This window comes from Melanotaenia boesemani, chromosome 5 (assembly GCF_017639745.1).
Source record: "Melanotaenia boesemani isolate fMelBoe1 chromosome 5, fMelBoe1.pri, whole genome shotgun sequence".
Taxonomy (NCBI): Eukaryota; Metazoa; Chordata; class Actinopteri; order Atheriniformes; family Melanotaeniidae; genus Melanotaenia; species Melanotaenia boesemani.
In genome coordinates this window covers 27994639-28017484 of record NC_055686.1, presented here as the reverse complement: position 1 = coordinate 28017484, position 22846 = coordinate 27994639, and the positions used below count along the sequence as shown (strand labels likewise).

The 22846-nt window shown below is 36.9% G+C and overlaps 2 protein-coding genes across 4 annotated transcripts in view; both read right to left on the bottom strand.

Annotated features, from left to right (window-relative positions):
- The window catches only part of arhgef40 (Rho guanine nucleotide exchange factor (GEF) 40), a 54128-nt gene extending 46381 nt beyond the window's left edge, over positions 1-7747 (bottom strand). For both annotated transcript variants that reach the window (XM_041985569.1, XM_041985571.1), the window contains exon 1: positions 7484-7747. In XM_041985569.1, coding sequence (XP_041841503.1) covers positions 7484-7486 — 3 coding nt within the window. In that variant the 5' untranslated portion in view covers positions 7487-7747. The remainder of the gene's footprint in view (positions 1-7483) is intronic.
- Positions 7748-11805: 4058 nt separating this feature from the next.
- Positions 11806-16264, bottom strand: LOC121640019. 2 transcript variants are annotated; one of them, XM_041985685.1, is made up of 12 exons: positions 16097-16264; positions 15622-15697; positions 15405-15567; positions 15102-15293; positions 14931-15026; positions 14154-14295; positions 13880-14010; positions 13578-13775; positions 13358-13453; positions 12989-13121; positions 12744-12890; positions 11806-12623 (listed from the first exon to the last, which is right to left on the bottom strand). In XM_041985685.1, exons 2-12 carry the CDS (start codon positions 15693-15695, stop codon positions 12571-12573), a joined length of 1425 nt encoding a protein of 474 aa, XP_041841619.1. In that variant the 5' UTR covers positions 15696-15697; positions 16097-16264; the 3' UTR covers positions 11806-12570. The 2 variants fall into 2 exon arrangements, with proteins under 2 accessions (XP_041841619.1, XP_041841618.1); XM_041985684.1 differs by having other exon boundaries at positions 15405-15697.
- Between the last annotated feature and the right edge of the window lie 6582 nt (positions 16265-22846).

The window sequence follows — 22846 nt, the reverse complement described above, 5'->3', positions numbered from 1 at the left end:
TCAATGAGACTGTGGTCTGGACTTTATCTGGACATTAACGTTAATTCTTTTAAGTTTTAGACTTTCTGTTCAATTTCAGCCAAACTTAAGCTCCCAAACAGATGGCTTCACATTTGACTCTATTTGTTATACAGATAGTTGATTCAATGACAGCAAGGTGTCCAAAACAAACCCAAATCATCAGTTTTGCTCCATTGTTTTGAACAGTTGTCATGAGGTGTTTGTGCTAAAATGCTACTGAGCTTTGAGCTCGTCTGTCCAAAGTTTGTTCAGATGTGGTTTTGCAAATATAAGCAAAGCTTTCATATTCTTTTTAGAGACAAGATGCTTTCTTTTAGAAACCCTTCCAAACAAGCCATGTTGTATCAGAAAAACACTCCAATCATGTTAAAACAGGCAGAAAAGTTGCCCTCAATATAGCTTACTTTGTGAGCTAGCTAGCCTGCAACAACAGCAGGCTAGCTAGCTATGTAGCTTGAATGGGTCATATATAATGGCATACCACCAGCAACTATCCTCTCATTTTTTCTCAACAGACCAAATCTTTTCGTGTTCACATCACTGCACACAACATTAGCTGTCACTTCCAGTGACAGGGATGAAAAGAGTGATGCTTTCCAACAAGCTGAACTGTAAAACCATTGCAATACACAAATGCTGCTTATTTTCCAGTTAAAGTCTTTTGCAACACAATAATAAATAATTAGATCATGTTTTCTCCAAATTAACTCAATGCATACAGTGCTAGTACTTCTAATGAAATTGATAAATATTTTAACAATTTACCGACTGCGCACATGAAACAAAGAAATACTTATAAAACCCAAAAATTTGATTTTCTATCAGACAGAATGAAACCCTTTTATAAAATGCATTGTCTCGCTTTAAGTGTAGAATAGAAGAATAGAAAATACTTTATTAATCCCTTTGGAGAGTCCTCGGGGAAATTTAGTAGGTGTCAGGTGTCAAGTGTCAGATGTTATTTAGTTACTTTTCAATATAAAGTAATTTTAGACAAGCAAACGCTGTCTTCATGTAATACAATGTGAAACTGTAGCTGAAATAAAGAGGAGGGTTTATATAATGCAAATTTTCCAGTCATTCCTAAAGTCACTGAGAGCTTCGCAGCTGTTATTAAAAAAAGCAAAGCCTAAATGGACACTTTTTTTCTGGGTCATACTGACTGTCTTTGCCTATCAAACAAATGCTCTGTATCTGTAAGTAGTTCTGTCCTTGTAGCTTTCAGTGTTCTTAACAGCAGAGATACAGACAAACAAAATAACTTACTAAAAAACCCGAACATTTATCTTAGGTATGCTGGGCATGCTCAAATGGCCTAGACTACAGAAGGTCACGGGTATGAGTACGTTAAAAGATAATCAAACTACTGCATATCTTTCTAATATACTTTGCTGTCTTGCACATGAGATCTCTTTAGAGTCAAACTATTGGGTTTACAAAAGAATGGAGCAATTACAGCTTAGGCAGCAGCTGCAGATGCCAGTATTTAATCTTCAAAACTTCAAGCTGATATGAGACAACTCACCTCTTTTGTCCTGTTGCAGTTTGTGGTGGTTGTTTTTAGCGTGTGTGTTAATATGACAATAAAGGTTGCCTATATTCATACCATTCTTGTATCAGGTTTCCTGTTTTTATATCATGTACCTAGATTAACATAGAATGAATGTTGTCTTCCACTAAAAGAGAACAATAGAGACATACAGAGAAATGTCTAAAAAAGAGAGCATGAAAACCGTTAGATCAAGACAACAACGAGGAAAACAATAAAGTTGAGAAATCTCAGTTGAGTAAGCTGAGAAACAGACTGGGAAAGTCTGAAAGAGAGACACAGAGAAAACCAGACAGATTTACAGGGAGCAAGAACTCAGACAGAAAGAGGAAAAAGAGAGAAGAAAGAGGAGGAGGCTGACCAGTGGGAGAGATCGATGGGAAACAAGAGCAGCGGCAACCATGATGAAAACCAGATGTACATGAAAGACAGAGAAAGAGAGGAAGAACGATGGAGCTGAGACGACTTTGCAGAATGTGGAACTGATAGAGGATGACATGATTAGGAGAATAGGAGAGAGACACTGACAGGGAAAGAGGGGAAAGCAGAAAAGCAGAGCAACAGAGAAGAGATAAAAAAAAGAAGGGGAAAAGGCATATAGGAGTCATCTGACACTTATTTCCTTTCGTAAATCAGCCTATAATCTAAGTAACCTAGAGAGGGTCCAGCTGGATTTTTTTAAATCTACTACTTATTTTAGACAAATCTTGATACTTTCTCAATTAATCAGTTAATCAAATAGATTTCTGATTTTCATAATTACAACAGAGACAATAAGAAATGTGACATTGAGCTTGGCTACTGAGTGTGTGACAACTCCTGAGTTAAAAGGCATGTTGACTTTATCATGGAGAAGCAGCTTTTCTGTTTTCCTCCTCACAAATCTGCTTAAAATGTCTGTGGTGCACTAAACAGAGCTGACGTATGCTGAGAGTTCCCATTTGTTGAACTCTGACCCAAGCTGACCTTTGAGAGATCACTCAAACTCCTTTGACCAATGCTTGGAGTGAAATATGCATGAATAAACTGGCCTGGCTAATTTAGTTCCAAAAGCATCATACATGCCAGATTCATGGCTGAGATCTCACAATATGTCAAGCAATGCGTTTCAAATTTGCAAGATATGGGGAATCAAACATCAGAACATTGTGACCCCGACAGACACATAAAGTGCTGCTTCTAATCCTAACTGGGAAACTGTGTTGCCAAAACCAAATTAAACAGCCAGTTTGCGTGTCAATTCCATGGTTTAAGATGGGGCTGTATATAGTGCTGAAAGGACATATGTTAAAGCTTTTTAAGGGGGAAAAACACAACTCTTTTAGTTAGTAAAATGGAAAAAACAGCACATGGGTGTACCACATGCAATGGAAAATATTGTCACAATTACAACACTTCTGTGCTAAGTTAATATCAAAACTTTCCAAATAAGATATTTTAAACTTTATTAGAATACAGCTACTTGTCTTGCAGTGCTGTGCAAGTTGACATTTCTTAGGGACTAACTCAAAATTCATATCATACAGATTACAATGAGCTAGTTTTTTTCATAGTTTGTTGTTTGAAATACTAAACTAAGCTCACAGTCCCAAAATGAACCAGTTCACATTTATTTCTGCCTTTTATCCCTTTTGTAACTACAAGTATACTCAAACTCGAAATCTGTAAAAGTAGTAATCATAAAGTTTGGAGAACAATTAGACTTTAGATCTCACACTATTGTTTTCTGTGCCACAACTTGCATCAAGAAATCACAGGAGTGTGAAAACACACTGAACTGATTACAAAATGAGCAGCGGGTGAGGAAAGAGGAGTCACGGGGCGCTTCACCATCTTTAGGCCTTTTCCTTTTTCTCTACAGTTTTTCAGTGATTATCATTTATCCTATCAAACACTACTGAAAATAAACCGGAGCCTTATCTCAAAGTGAGCAAATTTAAAATAACAATAACAAAATGTTTTAGTCTTTCCAGAACCTGAGATGAATCTAATTTCTGTAATGGAGAAATGCAAGTGTAGTATTTGTTTTACTAATGCTCTAATGCAGTGGTTCCCAACCTTGGGTCCGAGCACAGGGGGTCCCTGAGGCTTTGAACATTAGAGCCATTGTGATTAATGTCCACAGATTGTTCATATTTTAAGGGGAAAAAAAGTAAGGCTGTATGTTGTTCATTTAACTTTGGCTTTATCAAAGGACAGGACTCAACCGGAATACATTATTTATGGTGAGAATCTCACTTTTGAAAGCCTAAAACCAGACTGGTTTTAGCACAGGGTGGAGCATCGGTCCATGACATTTTAGTATATGAATGAAGGGGGTCCATGAGGAGAAAAGGCTGGGAACCACTGCTCTAATGTTAGCTTGTTTAAGCTAGCATGGAGATAGGCATGAACCTGGCTCCCTGCCTGTTATGAGAATTATTTCCTTTAAAACAGAAAAATATTCAGAAGTATCACTTTGCTAAAACATATTTCTGTCACTGCCTTTTAGTGTCTGTTTTAAAATAAATAAAGCTGAAATACAAGGGCAATACATTCAACTAGCACGGAAAACTTCCTTTAGGACAGTTAAGAAATTAGGTTTATGTTTACCTTGGCATGTTTCCGCTACTTTCTGTAGCCTTATTTACAAGTGTCACATGATGCTGCTGTGAAGTGTTTTATAGGCTGTTTTTTTCTCAGGTTTGCCAGACAGCAGAGGACTACGCCCCCCTGCTATCTGGCGTTCTGTGGAGGATGGCATCCCAGGTATCCAGCTAGCATACCTGGGAGCTACCTGGGTCATTGTGGCTAGCTTCATTGTGGACTTCCTGATCCAACTACAGTATTTGTTGCTTTCTGAGCAGGTGACTCTGGCTTCTTCCCAATCCCTTATGAGGTTTTCTCTTTTACAGTGGTCAGCTATGGCTCATTTTAAATTTCGTTGTACTGTTTTCTTTTTTGCTGCTCATATTAGTCATGTTATTGTTTCTCTTTTCAAATTCTTTCCTGTATTCGCCTTTCCTTACATCTTTATTTTATAGAAGCAGAGCCCTCTGACCATCAACCAACAGGGATGAGGGATTTTACACTTTGTTGCACATCTGGGAGGCTATTTTATACAAAAAAAAACAGCCTAAAAGGCACTTAACAACATCATGCTACCCTTCTGAGGAACGCTACAGGCAGTAGCCAAAACATCAAGGTTAACATTAAGCTAATTTCTTAACTGTCTTACCAAAATGAAATTTCGTATTATAATTGAACCACTTCTTTATAGGACTGGATGTTGTTATGACTAATTGAAATGATGAGATCTGTTAACCTGGTTGCCAAATGAATGATGGTTTCTTCTTGGGTTGTCAAGTAGGCGACAGTATGAACATTTTTGGACATTCAACTTGGCTAGTTAGGCTAATAGTCTTGCTCGCGCTCTCCCTTACAGTAATTATTTTGTTGTCACTGAGCCCATCTTATTTCTGCTTGAAAAACCTGTATTCAAACTGGATTACATGTTATTTTGAGTGACAGCAGAATATTCTCTTCTGGTCCAATAAAGACCATACATAACTACTTATGTCACATGATGCATCAAACTAAGGACAGTCTTTTGAACGATTTGGATATCTGCATGCCACGTAACAATAGCACCTATCTGTCTGTCAAAGAATTAGGTGTTGGTTTCTTTTAATCAGTTGAGCAAAACAGTTTTTCATGAACTCTTCATTAATCTTTATAATTATGAGGATAAATTGATACATAATTTAGTTTTGTTTGTGCTATTTTAAATTTTCAAACCTATTTCGTTCCCTTGGCTCTACATCACAACCCTATCGCTGCATTTTTCTGGTCTAGGGTTAGGATGTGGATCACGGAGTAGTGGTCATCTAGGAATCCAAATAGCCCCACTTAAAAGGTTTGATGATTGCATTTCTTTGATCCCCAAGAGAAAATGGGTACCTCAAATCTCAAAAATAAACAAACAAAAAAAGGGCTAAGTTGTAGGGCCAAGATGGGAAAGTGGGATCAGCCCAATGTTTAAATCCAACTTAATTAGTTCATACCAAAACCTGTAAGTGGTATAAAAAAAGCCTCAACCAAAACAAATATTAGAGAGAAATTTGAAATAGTCATCTCTCTGAACACAAATTAAAATTTTATTTTTTGTGACACCTTTTCAAATCATCGTGTCAACTGATACTTTGTTTTTAAAAAATAAGCTAGCAGGCACAAGAGCCTATTCACCCCCCAACCCCCTGCATGTTTTCTACTGTCTTCATCACCAAACTCCCACATCAACATTTAAGAGCATGTTATTCTCCAACGGAATCATTTCTGCTCTTCTAGTTCGAATGTGACGTTTCTCTGCAGCTCCCCGGGGAAATATCTGTATTTTTAGCTGGAACATGCCCCACTCAGCTTTGCTTAATTGGTAACTGTTGTTTCCTTTGAAATCGAATGCATACGGTAGGTTGCACTGCCATAGTGGTGAAGCTAAACCAAAATGCTTAGCTGAAACTTGCTAAAATGCTGAACACAAAGGAACTGTGGAGTCAAATCTATATTTTCTTCATAATACCACATGCCCGTTGCTGGACTGAACAGTATCTATCCCTGGTCTGCAAGCACTGTACATGGCAGAGACTCCAGACAATCGCAGGAAAAGCAAGATTCCTGTGATTGACAACATGATTCTGATCCCGTCTGGCTTGTTATCTCCACCTCTGTGGGCGAAAATGCATGCCCTGTTTTTCATAACACCATTCTCTGGCTAGACTCAGAGACTGGTACATCCCTTTAGCTTAAAATTTTTCCATATGTGGGGAATGGAAATATCCTCTGCAGCATATACTTAGCAAAGGAGTGTGTTAGTATGCACGGTTAATAGCTTCTCTATGTGTGAATGCACAACTCTCTGCTGGTGGATTTTAACACTTATGTGCACAGCAGCCATATTTGTCTCTGAGTGGGTTTGTATGTGCGCAATCATTCATCTGCTGAAGTCGTCTTGCTCTGTTAAAGTGTTAACTGAGCCTGCTGGTGGAGGAAAAGTTTGGTTTCTCTCCATTTGTGACTTTGCTGTGACTCTTCTTGTTCTGGTGTCTACATCTGTTACTGTTTTCCATTCTAAACTTTCCAAACTGGGCAGCACATGTTCTTCCCTCTCTGAAGTCCATGCCATCCCTTGTTCCTCTTTCTCTCCCTTTTTACTTTCCCTCTTTCCTTTTTCTCCCTGATCCAATGTGGAAAATGCAGCATCATTGAAACCACCGTTGCAGCCATCCAAGTCTCCTAAAATTAAGAAAAAAATAATAAAAAAAGCAACCCTGCCCTTCTCTTTCATTCTGCTCTTTCCTTCTCCAGCTCTCCTTTTCTCTTTGCTCCCCCCCAAAAAGAAAAAAAACTGCTCCACCCTCCACAACACACAGAAAAGCTGGAATATGATCTTAATCTGTCCTCATTTCGTTTTCTCTTAAATTAATTCAGGCCTGAGCATATTTGCATGTGCCTGCCATCTCCCAGCCTCTGTGTGCCACTGATCAGACCATAAGTGGGTGGGGAATGTCAACAAAATCCCAAGAGATGCAACAGAGGGCTCTTTTACTTACTTTTGCAAGTCAACCACAAAAATCAGCAGCGTCACACAACGGAAACTCTGTCGTAATTTACAGCCTGTGGGATTTAATAACTGTGTTGGCAGAGTTCGAACTGCTGACTTATCTTCATCTCAAATAAAACTCAAGTCTTTGTGAACAATGAGAGATTAGAGTATGTGTGTTGATTTTTGGAAGCACATTCGAAACAGGTCAAAAAGATTCATTTAGAGCACAAGAACCTGGAGGAAATGGTTAGTTCAACAGTCTCCTCTGATAGAAAAGTGACTTTATCGTGAGTATTTTCAGCACAAGCATGGCTTTAAAACCGGGGACTTACCATGACTTCAGTCAGGAATTCCTACATAGTCCTCAGCTCCTTTCCTGGCTCCGCTTCCTCTCCACATTCTCCGTAAAAGTTTCTCTTCTCACTTCTGATCAACCTTCATTGGCTCCTTCATCTAATTTCATCTCCACTTTAGATCATCATCCCCTCTTTTCTTTTCTTTCTCCTTTTTTTTTTTTTTTTTAAAGAAATTCAGCATGTAAATAAAACTCCAGTCTTCCACCCCTCTTCTCCTCAATAGCCTCTGCTGTGTTTTCCAGCCTGGGAATGTCCAAGCTGCCTTCTTTTTTTCCCCTCCTCTCTTCGTCAGTCCCACACACTCTCTCCCTACCATCCTCCTCCCTCCCTCCCTCCTTCCTCCCTCTCACCTAACAGAAGCGCTACAGTCCCTCTTCACTCAAACTTTCCATTTTTTTTTAACTTCCCCTTAACTTTTTCTCTAATGAATAGACAATGAAAAGCCTTGCCCCACCCAGCCTGCGACTCCAAAGAACCCTCTAATGTTTTATTGTGAGACTACAAATGCAGCTGCACATTATTCATTCTTAACAGAAGATAATTAAGTCAATTTGCAATTAAACCTTAAATAAAACAAAATGATGAAAAAGGCACAAGTCTTTTATTATGTTTAAATATAAACAGCTAAAATGAGCTGTTTATATGTGTTTTATAGTCGTTTTGCATCTCTTAATAGTCACGATGCACCAATTCCTGTTTTGTTTGAAGTCATTTGTTAGTCATATTGGGTTTTATGTAGATATTTTCTATCTGTTGCACACTTTTATTTGTGTTTTGTGTGTTTTTTTAGCCATTAATTGTATTTATGGCATTTTTTCCTCCCTGTTTGTTGAATTTAACCTCTTTTTCATCGTTTTCTGTCTCTGTAGTCACTTTTCAGTTCTCTGTAGTCTTTATATTTGTTAATAACATTTCTTTGAGGTAATTTTGTGTTTCATTCATTTGGATGTCTATAGTTTTTTTTTTTTTTTTTTTTTTTTACATCTGATCGTAGCCATTTTAACTGATTGCTATAGTTTATCTGGAAGTGTCTTCCATGTCTGTGTGGCGGTCAAAGGGGCATGAGGTGTTGAAAAGGAAAAAAAATGCAGAGCAAACACAGATTAGCTGAAGCCTAATGGCATCAAGGGTTTTAATGATGAAACACAAGAAACTACAGACAATAGGAAATCTGTAACAGGCAGAAACTTGAAAACTGACCCCATAAGATTTAACTGAAAACCAGGAGTGTGAAAACACACTGAACTGATTTCAAAATGAGCAGCGGGTGCGGAAAGAAGAGTCACGGGGCGCTTCACCATCTTTAGGCCTTTTCTGTTTTCTCTAAAGTTTTTCAGTGATTATCATTTATCCTATTAAACACGACTGAAAATAAACCAGAGCCTTATTTACTACTTAGTTCAGGTATGTACCAAATGTTAGTGTTTGTTATTTAAGTACCACTGAAAGTTTCTACAATTTAAATGTTTTATTATTATTATTATTTTTTGTTGAACTCAACAGAAAGCAAAGCAGACAAGGTGAAGGCGCCTAAAGGAATTGTTTAAATTAACTTAAAGTTTTAAAGAAAAAAACATAAAGCCAAATTCTCAGTCCCAGAACAAGTTTTTTCCCCTTTTCTAGTCAGATAAACTCTCCCTTTCCCCTTCATTTATTCATTTTTTCATAGCCTGATGGTGTAAAAGCTATTTTTCACTTGACTTTGCTAGGATTACTAGATGTACTAGTTTTCAATAAAAGGAAGAATAATAAGAGGCTCAAAGACATTAATCTGGTAGTGTAAAGATTGTTTCTTTTTGCATGCTGCTTCCATTAACATATGGCTAGTAAGACATAATAAAAATACAATCAAGGGCAGGCCCATTGGAAGCAAAAAAAGAAGATTGAGTTGATCAGTTAAAGTCTCTGAAGTTAATCCTAAGTCTGATTTAGGCATATATATATATACATATATATATATATATATGTATATATATATATATATGTATATATATATATATATATATATATATATATAGAGAGAGAGAGAGAGAGAGTGTGTTATAATAATGTTTACATTATACTGTAAAAAACAAAAAGTCTATTTAAAATGTTTTGGTTTAGATCTTGTTTATTTATGAATCTACAACTCTTTGTTTAGAACATGAACTCTCTTCAACACCACCTTTCTTAATTGTAATAGTAAAATTACATCCACTCTGCTGTTGTGGAGTCCGTTTAGAAGTATATTGTTTAACAGTGCCCCCATGTGTTAAACCATAAAAAGCAGAAACTTGTAGCACTGATCCTTTTATCACCAAAAGAGCCAGTACAGAATCTCCTGCTGTACTGCACTTTTGTTGAACCATTGCTTCATTTTAGTGATGAGTTAGTGAGTTAGGGATGCTTAACTTACGGAAAGATCTAAGATACACTGACATTAGGGGGTGAATCTGACACCAGCTGCTCCTCAGCAGTTTCACAGGATCTCTAATCTTGATGCCAAACATCAACTCAGCAGGACTGAAGCCCAATGACTTTCACAGATTCAAGAATGGAAAACAGCAAAAGTGGTACACCACAATCCCATTCAGGTCCTGAATATGTAGTATATATAACAGGTTATATTTATCCAATGATTTATCTAGCTACTTTTAAGGTCTGGTAAGGACAAGATCATTTTATAAAAACAAGAATAATTTTTTAAAATGATACTTGAAACCTTAGATTAGACTTAGGTTATAAATATACTTGCTTTTTAACCTACATTTGACTATACAATCAGCTCTGTTGTAAGCATGATTGTTCACACATCCCTAGTTTATATCTGTCCGAATACACACACACACACACAAAAAAAAGTCTTATTCCTGAAAAGGTTACAGGAACTTCAAAAAGTTCCTTTGGTGGAAAAGCAGCTATAATTGCTCGTGTACTACATGTGTTATCAGAAAATTCCACTAGGGGGCGCAAGAGATAACCCAGATTAGAGAGCTGAATTTGTTGGTTGTAAACGAATAATAAGCATAGATACAATAGAGGACTAAAGCATTTGGTTCACTTTGAGATCACAGCAGAAAAAAAAATTAAACCAGTGGTATTGTGAATGGTATTTAAAGAACCATAAAAGTTTTACTGGACTTACACAAACAGGCGGCCAAGATAAATAATGCCTACACGTAATTAACCCCTTAATCCATGAAAGTATGTTCAATTATAAAAAAATAAATAAATAAATAAATATATAACAAAAATCAGGGAAAAATAACAAAAGGAAAAGAAAATTAATAAATTAGAATGCAATTAAATAGCAAATAAAATCATGAATAAAAATATTAGCATATAATAATAATTTTAAAAATGAAACTGAAAAAAATAAATAAGCCATTATTATTTATGTATTTATATATTTATTTTTTTCGAGGGGGAGTGGAGCATTAGGTGTCAAGAGGTTAAAAGCAAATAAATAAAGACACATTACTTAGTGTTTCATCTAAGAGGATGTTGTAAAATACAGTAAAAGTGAGTGAATTTAGTGAGTCAGTTCACAGAAATTGTAGGAGACCAGGAAGAACTAGCTGAACCAGGTAAGTCGTTATCAAGCTTATGGGTGTGTATAAATGGCTCAGTTTATGTCACTTTTGTTTGTCATTATTTACACAATAAACCACTCTTCATAGTTCAGCCACACCTTATGCTATGCCCCACGGGATTTTAATATGTAACTTACTATACTCATAATGTTTTTGTTAAATCTAATTGTACCTCGAACACTGTACTACTGTATTAATAACAGTAATTCAAAGGGTTTATTATGCACAATTATACAATAAAGTGTGTGTGGCACATGGTTATGGTATGTACCATAACCTGTCTTTTCTAGCACATTAAGACAAATGTGCTCTTTGTTAAAACTAATGAATTGATTATTTTCTCCTTCAGTAAACACACAATACAGAATATGCAACGGTTCCATTTCGGTTCCAACGGTTGCAACGGTTCCAAGATGGGGATTTTATCACACTGATAGCTTGAAGAAAGTCTTTAATTTATTACAGAAGTGACTGAGTTTATGTCATAACCAACCAAAGAACATAATAACTATAATGTTCGTCTAAATGTCATTCAGACATATTTAACCCCTTGATGTGTATTGTCTCAAATTTGCAACAAACCTTTTCTTGCTTTTGCTTATTTAATTTCTTTATATATATATATATATATATATATGTGTGTATGTGTGTGTGTGATTTATGAGCTTTTTCTTACGTCTGGTGCTTTCAATTTGCAGGCACTTTTCAAAAAACATCACATTAATATACTGGTATTAAGCCTTTATTTAAAAGAATAAAACCAAACAAAATCTTGGTTCTTGCAATATGCTAATTTTTCCACAATCACTTTCACCAATATTTGGTATCATGTAGCATTCCTTGTGAGTATCAGACTTGCAAGAGCACAAGAAAGAAAATATCAGCCGGTGAAGGCTTCATAATACAACAAAGAGCAACAGATTATTATATTAATGTAAAAATATGTGTGCCAATCAATGGCTGCAATATTACTGATGCAATAATTAAAAATGAATGGTTAGTGAACAAAAAAATCAAATCAACACCTTTTTTGGAGTAATTAAAAACAAATATTTTCTTAATAATGGAGACAAATTTTAGCCTACAGTGTTTGTAGCAGCTTCAAAGGTTACCAGACCTTGAAAAGCCAATTTTGTATATATAATTTCATTTGCTAGTAAAATAATATCTTGTTTTGTTTTTCCTTATTTGTGCTCCATTTTAAGACATTAGAAGATTGCACACGTTGTGACAGAACAGAATTCCTGCAGTCCTGTGGTAAAACATAGACATACAATTCCTCTTTTCAACATTATTGTGTCTTTGGTTTGTCTTGAGCCCTGATGAAAGCAGTCAGAAAGCTGCTTTCAACTGTGGTGAGTCAGCACAAAATGGATCCTATGAATCTGTAAAGTAGTGTGAGTAATTAACCATGAGAGTTTTAAATTTTCATATTCATTAACATTTGTGTATGGATAGGGAAGTTATACATTGTTTGATACATGTGTAAAATCATTTTCCTCTTTGCATGGTGAAAAGCAGGACAGCCAAGGTGAACATCAGAGCTATAGATGAGAATGGGAAAACAGAAAAACAAATATTAGGCATTGCACATTTTCTGTTTCTTTAAACAAGATATTAGAGTCGAAATAACCATTAGAAACAACCGTATCTGTTAAGGTTACCTGGTAGTAGTGATTGCTGGTGAATGACAGCATGCCCGCTGGTTACATTGGTAGAGGTAAGCAAATTCAAAACGACGGCGCTTGGGTTGGTCAGGTCTAAGACATTGGTTAATATCCGGAGGTTGGGAATTCCAGCAACTAGAGAAACTGAGAAAACACACAAAAGACAACAAGATATGTGAAATATCTTGTGTGGCTGTGTGTCTCGGTCAGTTGACTGCATCGTGTATAAGATGGTCCCTTACTGGGGTTGAAAGATCCAGTGGCAACTGCGACTGAGTAACCTGCTGCTCGAGTAGCTGTGTCTGGTACTGTGGTCTGAAATACACACTGGATTTTGCCGTTACCGACGCTGCCATTCACAGAGCTTACATTGGACTGCAAAACAACAGTTTGAAAGAAGAAAAGAGTGTTATGCGGTGTCATACATACATAAACCATTGCAATTTCTCAGTATTTGACTGGTGGAACAAAGAGTTCACATGCCCCAAACCATAACTGTATCATAAATGTATTATAAGTACATCGTTGGACATTCTTAGGAGTCCACTGATATCTTGAATCATACAGACTAATAAATACATCCTCAGAACCACTACTCTGAGTTAACTCACCCGTACAAAATCCAGCTGGTTGTTGGTGCTGTTTGGGGAGCCACTGGCGAACAGGACACTTCCATTTAAATTGGCACAGATGAAAAAGGTTTTGATCTGTGTTGCAAAACCAAACATGATAAATGCTATTTGGTACACAGACATCTTCAGACAAGCAATATGATTAGCTCAGGGTTAGATTTCATGGTACTTTTATTTTGAATCCTGAAACTTGACATACCTGAGAGGTAGAAGTAGAAGTTGACAGAGCAGCCGCAACATAGCCAGTTGACTCTCCTGAGAGCTCAAAGTTGAATGTTTGATTACCCTTTGAGCTAGCAGAAAAAAACAAACACGAGTTTGCAGTGGAAGGGTCGCACACTATGGGGTCAGCTACACAGAGCTTCGAGGAACCACATCCTGTCCTGGAAATTGGTGTCTGCAGAGGAAATGAAAAATGTTTTAATAAAAATGCTGTTAATTTATCTCTTTTTCCTCAATTTCACTATCTTATTTTATTTGTAGTATTTTGACATCTCTCACTGAAAGATTTCCAGCAGTCACAGTGAGAATCGTAGTGCTTCCTATGACATTAGTCACGGTGGTATTAGGATTTGTCAGGTCTACAACAGCCGTCCTTATTACAGATGTTGGAGCTCCCAAAGCACCAGTAGCTGAGAAAATTGTTAAAAGGTAAAAAGGTGACAGATTATATTTTTGCACTAAGGAAAATTTTAGTACATTATTTGTGACAAACTCAGCTGATGATGGGTTTCAGCTGAAGGTTCATAGGAGGGGAGTTTAAATATTAGCTTACTTGGGTTGAAACTCCCTGTGGAGACTGAGAGAGAGACTGCTGCTGCTTTGGTAGCGGGTAGTAGTGGGTCTGGGACGGTGGCAAGAAATGTGCACTGGATTTGGCTTCCGTTGACACTTCCCTTCACAGAATTTACTGAAAGCTGCAGACCAAAGACAATTTAGGAGTTCATACAGAAAATTCAAAAGGTCCCCCTACTCAGACAACCAAATAGGTACCCTTCATACTCTTAAATAGGATGCTAAAGTACTATACTGATTCTACAATTAGCAGGAGGAAATACAATTCCTAGGAATTTCCACTTTGAGGAAAATGTCCTGTGTTTACTTTAAAAAGCTGTAAGGTCATTAAAAGGATAACATAGGGGAGGTGTATTGATGGTTACATGCAACACTTTGCCAAAATACTTCTGTTATTTCCATGTTGAGTGTAGGCAACAATATCATTAATGTTCAAAAGGGCTGTGGTGGGCCTTGGAAATATCCTTTAAATCAATTCTAAATTAAGAGATTCCCTTCTGTAACACTAACTCTGTCTTGGACAAGACATTTAGCAGTTTTTCTAAATGTGTTTTAAAACAGTTTTATTCAAACTGGGATGAATATGCCAGTTGTATCTAAGTAACTGTATTTGTATTAACCTGAACAAGACAAAGATGTTCATTTATAAGACATGTTTACATTGCTAAAATCAGACTGATAAATGTCATTGCTATGTGCAGCATTGACAGAAAACATAAGAAAATCTAAAAGAGGAAAGCATGTCAGTAAAACTCACATTTCTCTCCTGAAGCTGACCATTGACGAGGACAGTGCTAAAGAACTTAACAACTCCATTGTTGTTTGCACAGACGTAGTTTGGGTCATTAGGTCCCTGTGGGGCAAAAATGTTTAATGGTTCTGGTTTGCACAGTTATTTGTTTGCAACTGAGTGATAAACATGACATACCTGTGTGCTGCTAGCTGACACAGATGCCGCAATGTAACCTGACGACTGTCCAGCGAGCGCAAATTCAAAATTTGCACCGCCCTTCTGCTGTGCACCAATAAAGAAACAGGATCCTGGTATGGAGGGGTTGCAGTTAGCAGGCTCAGATGCACAGAGCTGTTGCTTTCCACACTGAGTGTTAGAAACAGGTGTCTGCAAAACAGACCAGATCCATTACACTGGGTGGGTTGATAAAATGGAACTTACAGCAGCATTCTCTCCTTGGTTGCACCTTGCTTTTTTACTTAAGTTGATGTCACTCACCTCAAGCGTTACCACTGTAATGTTTGGTGACACTGCGGGAGCAACTGTTGTAGCTGCCACGGTGTTGCTTGTTGTACTGCCTGTCACCGTGTTGTTGCTTGTCACCGTGTTGTTGCTTGTCACCACGTTGTTGCTTGTCACCGCGTTGTTGCCTGTCACAGTGTTGTTGCTTGTCAACGTGGTGTTTCTTGTCGTTGGGCTTTCTGTTGTGCTGTTAGACTCTGCATACGTGCCCATAAATCCCAAACCCAGTGTCACAAATATGACACTAAGGACCAGTCTGCTGTCCATCCCTATAAAAGAGAATCATGTATTGAAATAATTTAATGGGACTCTTCACCTACAGTTAGCTGTGAGAGTCAGTGGTAAAGATTTGCTTAAAAATAATACTGTTAAAAAAAACAAAAACAAAATCAAAACAAAACAAAATAAAACAAAATAAAAAAAAACAAACAAACAAAAAAAAAAAACATTATCACAGCAATACATTTTAAAATATCTATGCATATAAAGTAGTCTTTTAACAAATGTAGCATGTTAAATTAAATTCAGCATAGTCTCAGTCACAGGTTAGCCTTTGTTAGTGGTATTTTTGTAATTTAACACGGTGTGATTAAGATGAGCCTTTGTTGGGGTAAAATTTGATCAATCTTTGAATATAAGGTATTATATTAATGGCTGTCATTGCTTACCTGTAGCTTCTCTTGGTTTCAAACAGTTGAATAATTTAATTTAGAAATAAACAAAATGGGTAGTTCCTTTGATTGGACACCTTGAGCAGTGTTTTTTTCCTTGGTTATTAGTTGTTGGTCTGTTTCTGATGTTCCCAACAGGCTGCCAGGTGAAGGTGTGACACTTGTTGAGTCTGTGTCACTATTTAAACCAAGGGGTGGGAAGTGCAAAGAAGGGCACATCAGAAAAAAAAAATCCTCCAGCATCACTCATGTTTCCATAGGGTGGGGTTTGTGGAAAACAGGTTAAGCATGTGATGCTACGAAGCAGCATGCATGAATTTTGGCACATCATTATTTATTTATTTTTTTTCCTGGCTTTAAGATTTTTGTGCATTCCTTCCTTGATGGCTCACAATGCCCGTAACTTACATGGTAATAAGAAAACAAGGTAAAGAAACACGGAAAGAAGAGCAGTCTTAACTTTATCAGTCTGCTCTTATCTGATTAAGCAGTATGCAGTAGTGTCATGTTATCATAGTGCTAAAATATTTTAAATCAAAATGATGACAGGTCCATTGTTGGTCCACTGACTTCAATGAAAAAACCTGTAATTATATCAGAAATTCCTGTTTACACATGTGTTTATTTCTTTTAAAGTAGCTAAATTTTTAATTGAAGTAATAGAAATTTTAGCTAATGGATGTTTCAGTCATTTTAAAGCTGTTCGGTATCTCTCATAGTTTTAATCTTCTGCTTCAGAAATTAATTGTGCTATATTAATCAAAGGTTCACATTTTGTCTCAGTGTTCCTCTTGAGAAAGTCCCCTTAAAGGTGGAAAAGAAAGATTCATTAAGTTACGTAAATTAAAGGAACAGGTGCATTTGTGAAAACCTGTGATTTAAGTCCCCACCACCGCATGAACCTGCATCCATTCAAATGTCTTCAAAATGGCTTCAAGCCTTAAGATGTAACAACAAAACAAAGCAGCGAACAAGTAAATGAAACCAGCGACAACAATGCAAAGAACTGGTTTGTCTGTGGCCATGCAAGCTCTTGTCTGTGTTGTCATTATCACCATTGTGTTGTGTGGTTTCTCAACAACATTTACCCTTAGGTAGTCCAGGCAACTCTGAGCTGAAGCGCTATTATAATGCACCGTGGTTTTTATGTATATTTTAAAGCGGTACCATCATAAAACTATGAAATGTGACATTTTATAAGATTAAGGACTGTATAGTGAATCATTATAAATTGATTCCATAATATTTACAGTAATAGATAGTTGTCTTTACTTTATTGTTGTCTTTGCAGTTAGGTTAGGAAACAACTAGGGAAACTGACCTGGAACAAGGCTGCAGGTCCAGATGGTGTCAGGCCCAGGCTTCCAAAAACCTGCTCAGAACTATGTTGGATTCTTCAGCACCTTTTTAACACCATCCTGAGTCAGAAAAGAGTAACTGTGCTGTGGAAAACATCCTGCCTTCTTCCAATACCCTATAAAATCCCAACTATCTAAACCAAATGACTGCAGACCAGTTGTCCGAACATCTCACATCATTGAAGTACTTGAGAGACTGTTATTGGCTCACCTTAATATGCAAGTGAACACCGTTCAGGACCCATTAAAGTTTCCATACCGTGATTGGTTTGGGGTTGAAAACACACTATCATCTACCTGCTTCAGAGGACCCACTCTCATCTGGACCATAAATTCCAGGTGGATCTCTCCACAACCACCTGGATTTATTGCTACCTAACAAACAGACCACAGGTTGTGTGTCTAAGATGCTGGTCTGCAGCACTGGAGCACCACAAGGGACTGTGCTCTAACCATTTCTCTTCACACTGTACACCCCAGACTTCCAGTACAACTCTGAGTCCTGTCATCTGCAGAAATACTCTGATTACTCTGTAGTTGTGCGATGTCTCAGTGGAGGAGTTTTCCAGTACAGACAGCATATAAATCATGGCGTAGCCACAGAATTTGGAAGGTGAAGCCAATGTTGAACTGGATAAAATGAGGTCAAAAGGCTAGCTCTAAGACTGGAAATGCAACACTGAAGCACCTACAAGAAGGGACAGAGGCCACATGGATACAGGTGCATTAAATGAACCCTGGTCTGCTCTCACAGACAGTGTGGTTCATTTGGAGTAGTGTGAACTTTCATTTGCATTGTGGTGTGGATCAAAGAAGTGAACTCCGGTCCCCTTGAAAACCAGAGGTCTCTGTTTACTTGCAAATCAACCCTGGTGCGATTCGCTTACAGTGTGAAAGCAAACAGACCATTTAGACCAAGGAGAGGACGTGATGGTGAGCACATTGTACATAGCATGCTGGCTGGCTTGCTGCCCCTCCTGCTGTGATACTGGGCAGCCTTTTGCGAAAACTGTATTATGCTTGAACACTAAAGTTAAAAGAGAATCCCCAAGAGTGGATAAACTGTGTTGCTCAATTTTTCTCTTGGGTTGAACAAGAAAATTTTTGTTCTGGCCAATTTTTCTTCTGTCTCAACCTTTCTGTCCAAATCTAGACATGTCAATTCATTAATCAGTAAGTGAGTGTGATGTTAAATGCATAGACTATTGCTGTAATGGCAGTCCACAATGTAAATGAGTGGATCCACTTTTTATATAGCCTATTAGCATGAGACACCTAAAGGAACTACAACAAAATGTGTTTTGAGTACTTTATATGGTGTTTAGATCTTATGTCCTCTTGTTTGCAAGAAATTTAGTCTTAAAACAAAAAAATGTCTGAAATGAATGAAGTTGCTAGCCTCTCATGTCCTCTAAGTCTATTTGTTAAAGTCATGTTAGAATTTTGTTAATTCAGCTAAGATATGGTTTTTATAGAAGGGTTTCTGTTGGGAAGGAAAGCTGGGAATTTTCTAAACGTTGATTTGTCTAGATCATTTTGTTTCTATATCTCCTATTCAGACCAAGGCAGCAGGAAGTACCACAAGAATCAATGTTGCTGCGCAACTGTGTACATTAACAAATGTGTTTTTGTGTGTGTGTGTGTGTTTGTGTGTGTGTGTGTGTGTGTGTTGCATTGCCTCCCTTATAAAACATTGTCTGAGCCCATTGTGACTGGATGACATAGTTATTCACGGTCACTTGAGCAGTAGTATTGTGGCATACCAGCCTCAGTCATGACTGAGTGAAACCTGTTTGGTTGGTTTGTTACAAGAGGATATGTCTTGAAATTAAACTAACCTTGTGATTTGGCCATTTTTCAGACTTACAGATTAAGTCTTAATGCACGTCAAACGGAAATGAAACTAACAATAGAACACTTCATCAGTAAATGACATCACAAATGTGACAACATTGCAGCATAGAGTGTTGAGAATGACAAATAGTCATATTTAGAGTATGAGTAGCTTTTGCTTCTAAAGTAAACTTGTGGATTTTTCTGCTAATTTAGGCTGAAGACAAAGAAGTGTTTGTCATAATGTTTCTGTTTTAAGGGTCAGATCAACTGATTGCCTAGTAAAGCTGTGAAAAGTGTTCCCTGTTATGAGGGCTGAATCTCTTTCAACAACATGCCTCTGGGAAGTGATAACCTGAAGTTACCTCTAGTTCTGTCATCAGCAGATGGTTTCTCAGATTAAGAAGCTGCCTTTACTTCCATTGACATGCAATTATCCTTAATTATCATGATTATGTATCACACTCTGTGGACATGCAGTAGTATTTTACATCATAAATAAGTTGTCCATTACAGACATACTACATGGACACTTAGAATTTATTTCATCATTCTTTTGTCAGGAATTTGTCTTACTGTCTATTTTCTTTTTTCTCAGTATTGCCTGCAAGTTAACTCAGTGATGTTTGGATACAGTATTAGTCTTGTGGATGGAAGTAATTACAGAGTAAATAGAGAGTTCTTATCTTCTTAGGTGCTTGAATGGAACTGATGCCAGCATTTGCGTGGCAAGCTGAAATAGACTTGTTAAAACAGCATAGATACAAAAATCATATACCAGTCAAAAGTGTGAAAACACATATTTACTGGATCTAATGTAATTGTCCAAACTTTTGACAACTACTCTATATGCAATTACTTTGTTTTCCTCTCCCTCTCTTTTTTTTAAAGGCCCAGGCCTTTTAGGGTTGTTTGTCTCTTTTGGTTTTTGTTTGCTTGTTTGATTTTTTTAATAAACTATGTTACACATAGTTTGCTAATTTGTAATATTTAGATGTGGAATGAACACTGGCATGTCTAAAACTCACTCCCCTGCCATGATAATCCCTGACTAAACCTACAAGGGTTGAGCATGATGTATAACTTGACACATTATTTCAGTTGACACAAATGGGCTATCAAGAGCATGTATATGAAGGAAATGCATATATAAAAAAAGGAAAAAAGCTTTTCAGTAAAGTTTAGTTTAGTTTGGACACACTTTCCTATTTAATATTATGGGAAAGTGTTTACATCTCTTATATTTTCTATTTTTGACCTGGATATCTGTTAACTGTGTTCTGTTTAAAGTATTTTTGCATCTTTTTTCCCCTCTCTGTCATTCTATAATGCTGCTGTAATAGTGAAATTTCCCAGTCTGTAATTAATAAAGTACATCTGTTTCTGATGATTCAGATTATGCTGGTCAAGACAGGTTTAAAAAAAAGAGAGCAAAAGTGATCATATGCAAAATTAATCCACCACTACTCTTTGTTTTTTGACGTGACTGCAACAGTTCACACTTGTAGAAAGTGATATGTGAATGTTACCAGACCTAACCTTGATAGATTGAGTGTTACAGAAAACACTGGGGCTGAAGTTCACACTGTACACTACTATCTTCAGCTGCCACCAGAGTGAATGGAAATAAGTGCATGTGTGAGAGGAACAAAGAACAACTTTAACATAAGATCGAAACTTTAAATACTTGTTATGCGTGTGACACTCATCCAACATTTAATCCAAGCAACTCTGTCTCAGTGTGGTGACTGCATAACAGCAGCGTTGTCTTGTTTGATGAAGGTTGGTCTGCTTGTTTTTCTGCATCAGCTCTCTGCTGCACGTACCCATACCAGTTACAGGAAATGTTAGGAAGAAAACTTGTAACTTTGCCTCCTTGACAGTCTTCTAGAGTTCAGTTTTGTTTTTTTTTTTCTTGAAAAGTATGTTTTACTATAATGGCGGCAGACAGTGTGAGCAAAAAGCATGTAACTATGCACTCTATGCGGAAAATATTGTTTTATCTTCTTTCTCTCTCTTCTCTGTCTTCCTGTAAATCATGACTCTGCTGCTGTGTGAAACACCCAACAGCATCTGAACATTCAGGCCTTTTAGGATAATAAACCATAACTGCCACTAATGAAACTGGACAGACCAGTTTAATGGAGCTTATAATAACACTAACAAAACCAAACAAATTTGTTCTAAGTACATGGTGCTGAACATGAAACTCTTGCATATATATGAAGTACCAGTCAAAAGTTTGGACATGCTCACCCTTTAAATCCAATCTGCATTTTGCAAAAAAATTATACATGTAGGAAAGTGTGTTTACTTTTTATTTAACCCATGTTAAACTTCACTTGTCGAATTAGGTGAGAAATAAATCTGTTATTTCACTGCATCATTGTCTGATTGAAAAAAAAGGTGTCTTTCTGTGCATTAGTCCATCAATAAGAACTGAGTAAATAGAGAATAGTTTATTGTAAGTTTGAAAATTGCTTCCTGTTTTTATCCCTCATAGAAACTAAATATTACAGTTTAAAGCTAAAACCAAATTTCTAAGTGAACTGGAAGAGGTTGGCTTCTTATTATTGGGGGTGTGTGACATATTTTACAAGTTGTTAGTGTCTTAAGCCTCTTTAATGCTCAACATTAGATAAGCATACACGTATCTAAGTCCTTAATGTGTGTGTTTCAGTCTTTTTATTTAATGTTAGTTAGTTAGTTTTTATGAAAGTATGTGGGCAGATGCTTTACCTGCAGAACACAGTTGTCAAGTGTATTCCGAGCTTGGAGAACCGCTTTACATCAGATAATTACATGGACTGCGCCAGTGTTATATCCGGTGTTGCAACATGGATGGTTTTTGTTTGATCAAAGGTATTGACAAAAGTAAATAATAAAGCAAACATGATCATTCGAAATGGATTTGTAATTAGGTGTAAACATTTGACTGCCGCAGAACATTTCAAATTTTGATTAAGCGGCCCACAGAACAGTTTTCCACTTTGCCTCAGACCATTTTATCTTTGAGCATTTTATCTTTGAGCATTTTTGGATTGTGTTTACATGCGTTTTTTTTCTTTGCATAATTCTTTTTTTGCTTTCTTTGCTTTAATCTGCAGTTGTAAATTGTTTGACAAACTGTGTTCACAGACAGCGATTTCTTGAAGTTTTCCTGAGCCCATACAGTAGTGTCATGTTTTTAAAAAAGTGTCACCTGAGGGCCAGAAGTTTACAAGCATCCAGTTTAGATCTTTGGTCTCGGGTCATGTGCACAGAGATTTCTCCTGAACTTCAGAATCATTTGATGCTATTATACACTGTAGATGGTGGGAACTTAAAAGTCTTCATATTTTGTGTTGAGGAACTTTTTTTTTTCTGGAAGCAGTTTGTTGCAGATTGGGAAAACTCTGCCCCTCATTACATCTTCTTCTCTGAAATGCTCCTTGTCTTCTGTCAAATGCTCCTCCAGTTTTTTTTATTTGTGCCACATACTTTTTTTTCTACAGTTTGTTGTCGCTGTTCCAACTTATTGGAAATATGTTTCTGCCATCAAATTCCAAATGAACTA

Bases quoted from the DNA above. Each gene is read 5' to 3' on its own strand.
- LOC121640019 (XM_041985684.1), bottom strand. From the start codon at position 15,695: ATGGACAGCAGACTGGTCCTTAGTGTCATATTTGTGACACTGGGTTTG. The intron at 14,011-14,153 runs GTAAGCTAATAT...CAATTTTCTCAG, and splicing joins CACAGGGAGTTTCAACCCAA to CTACTGGTGCTTTGGGAGCT. The intron at 13,454-13,577 runs GTATGTCAAGTT...TTTGCAACACAG, and splicing joins CTTCTACTTCTACCTCTCAG to ATCAAAACCTTTTTCATCTG.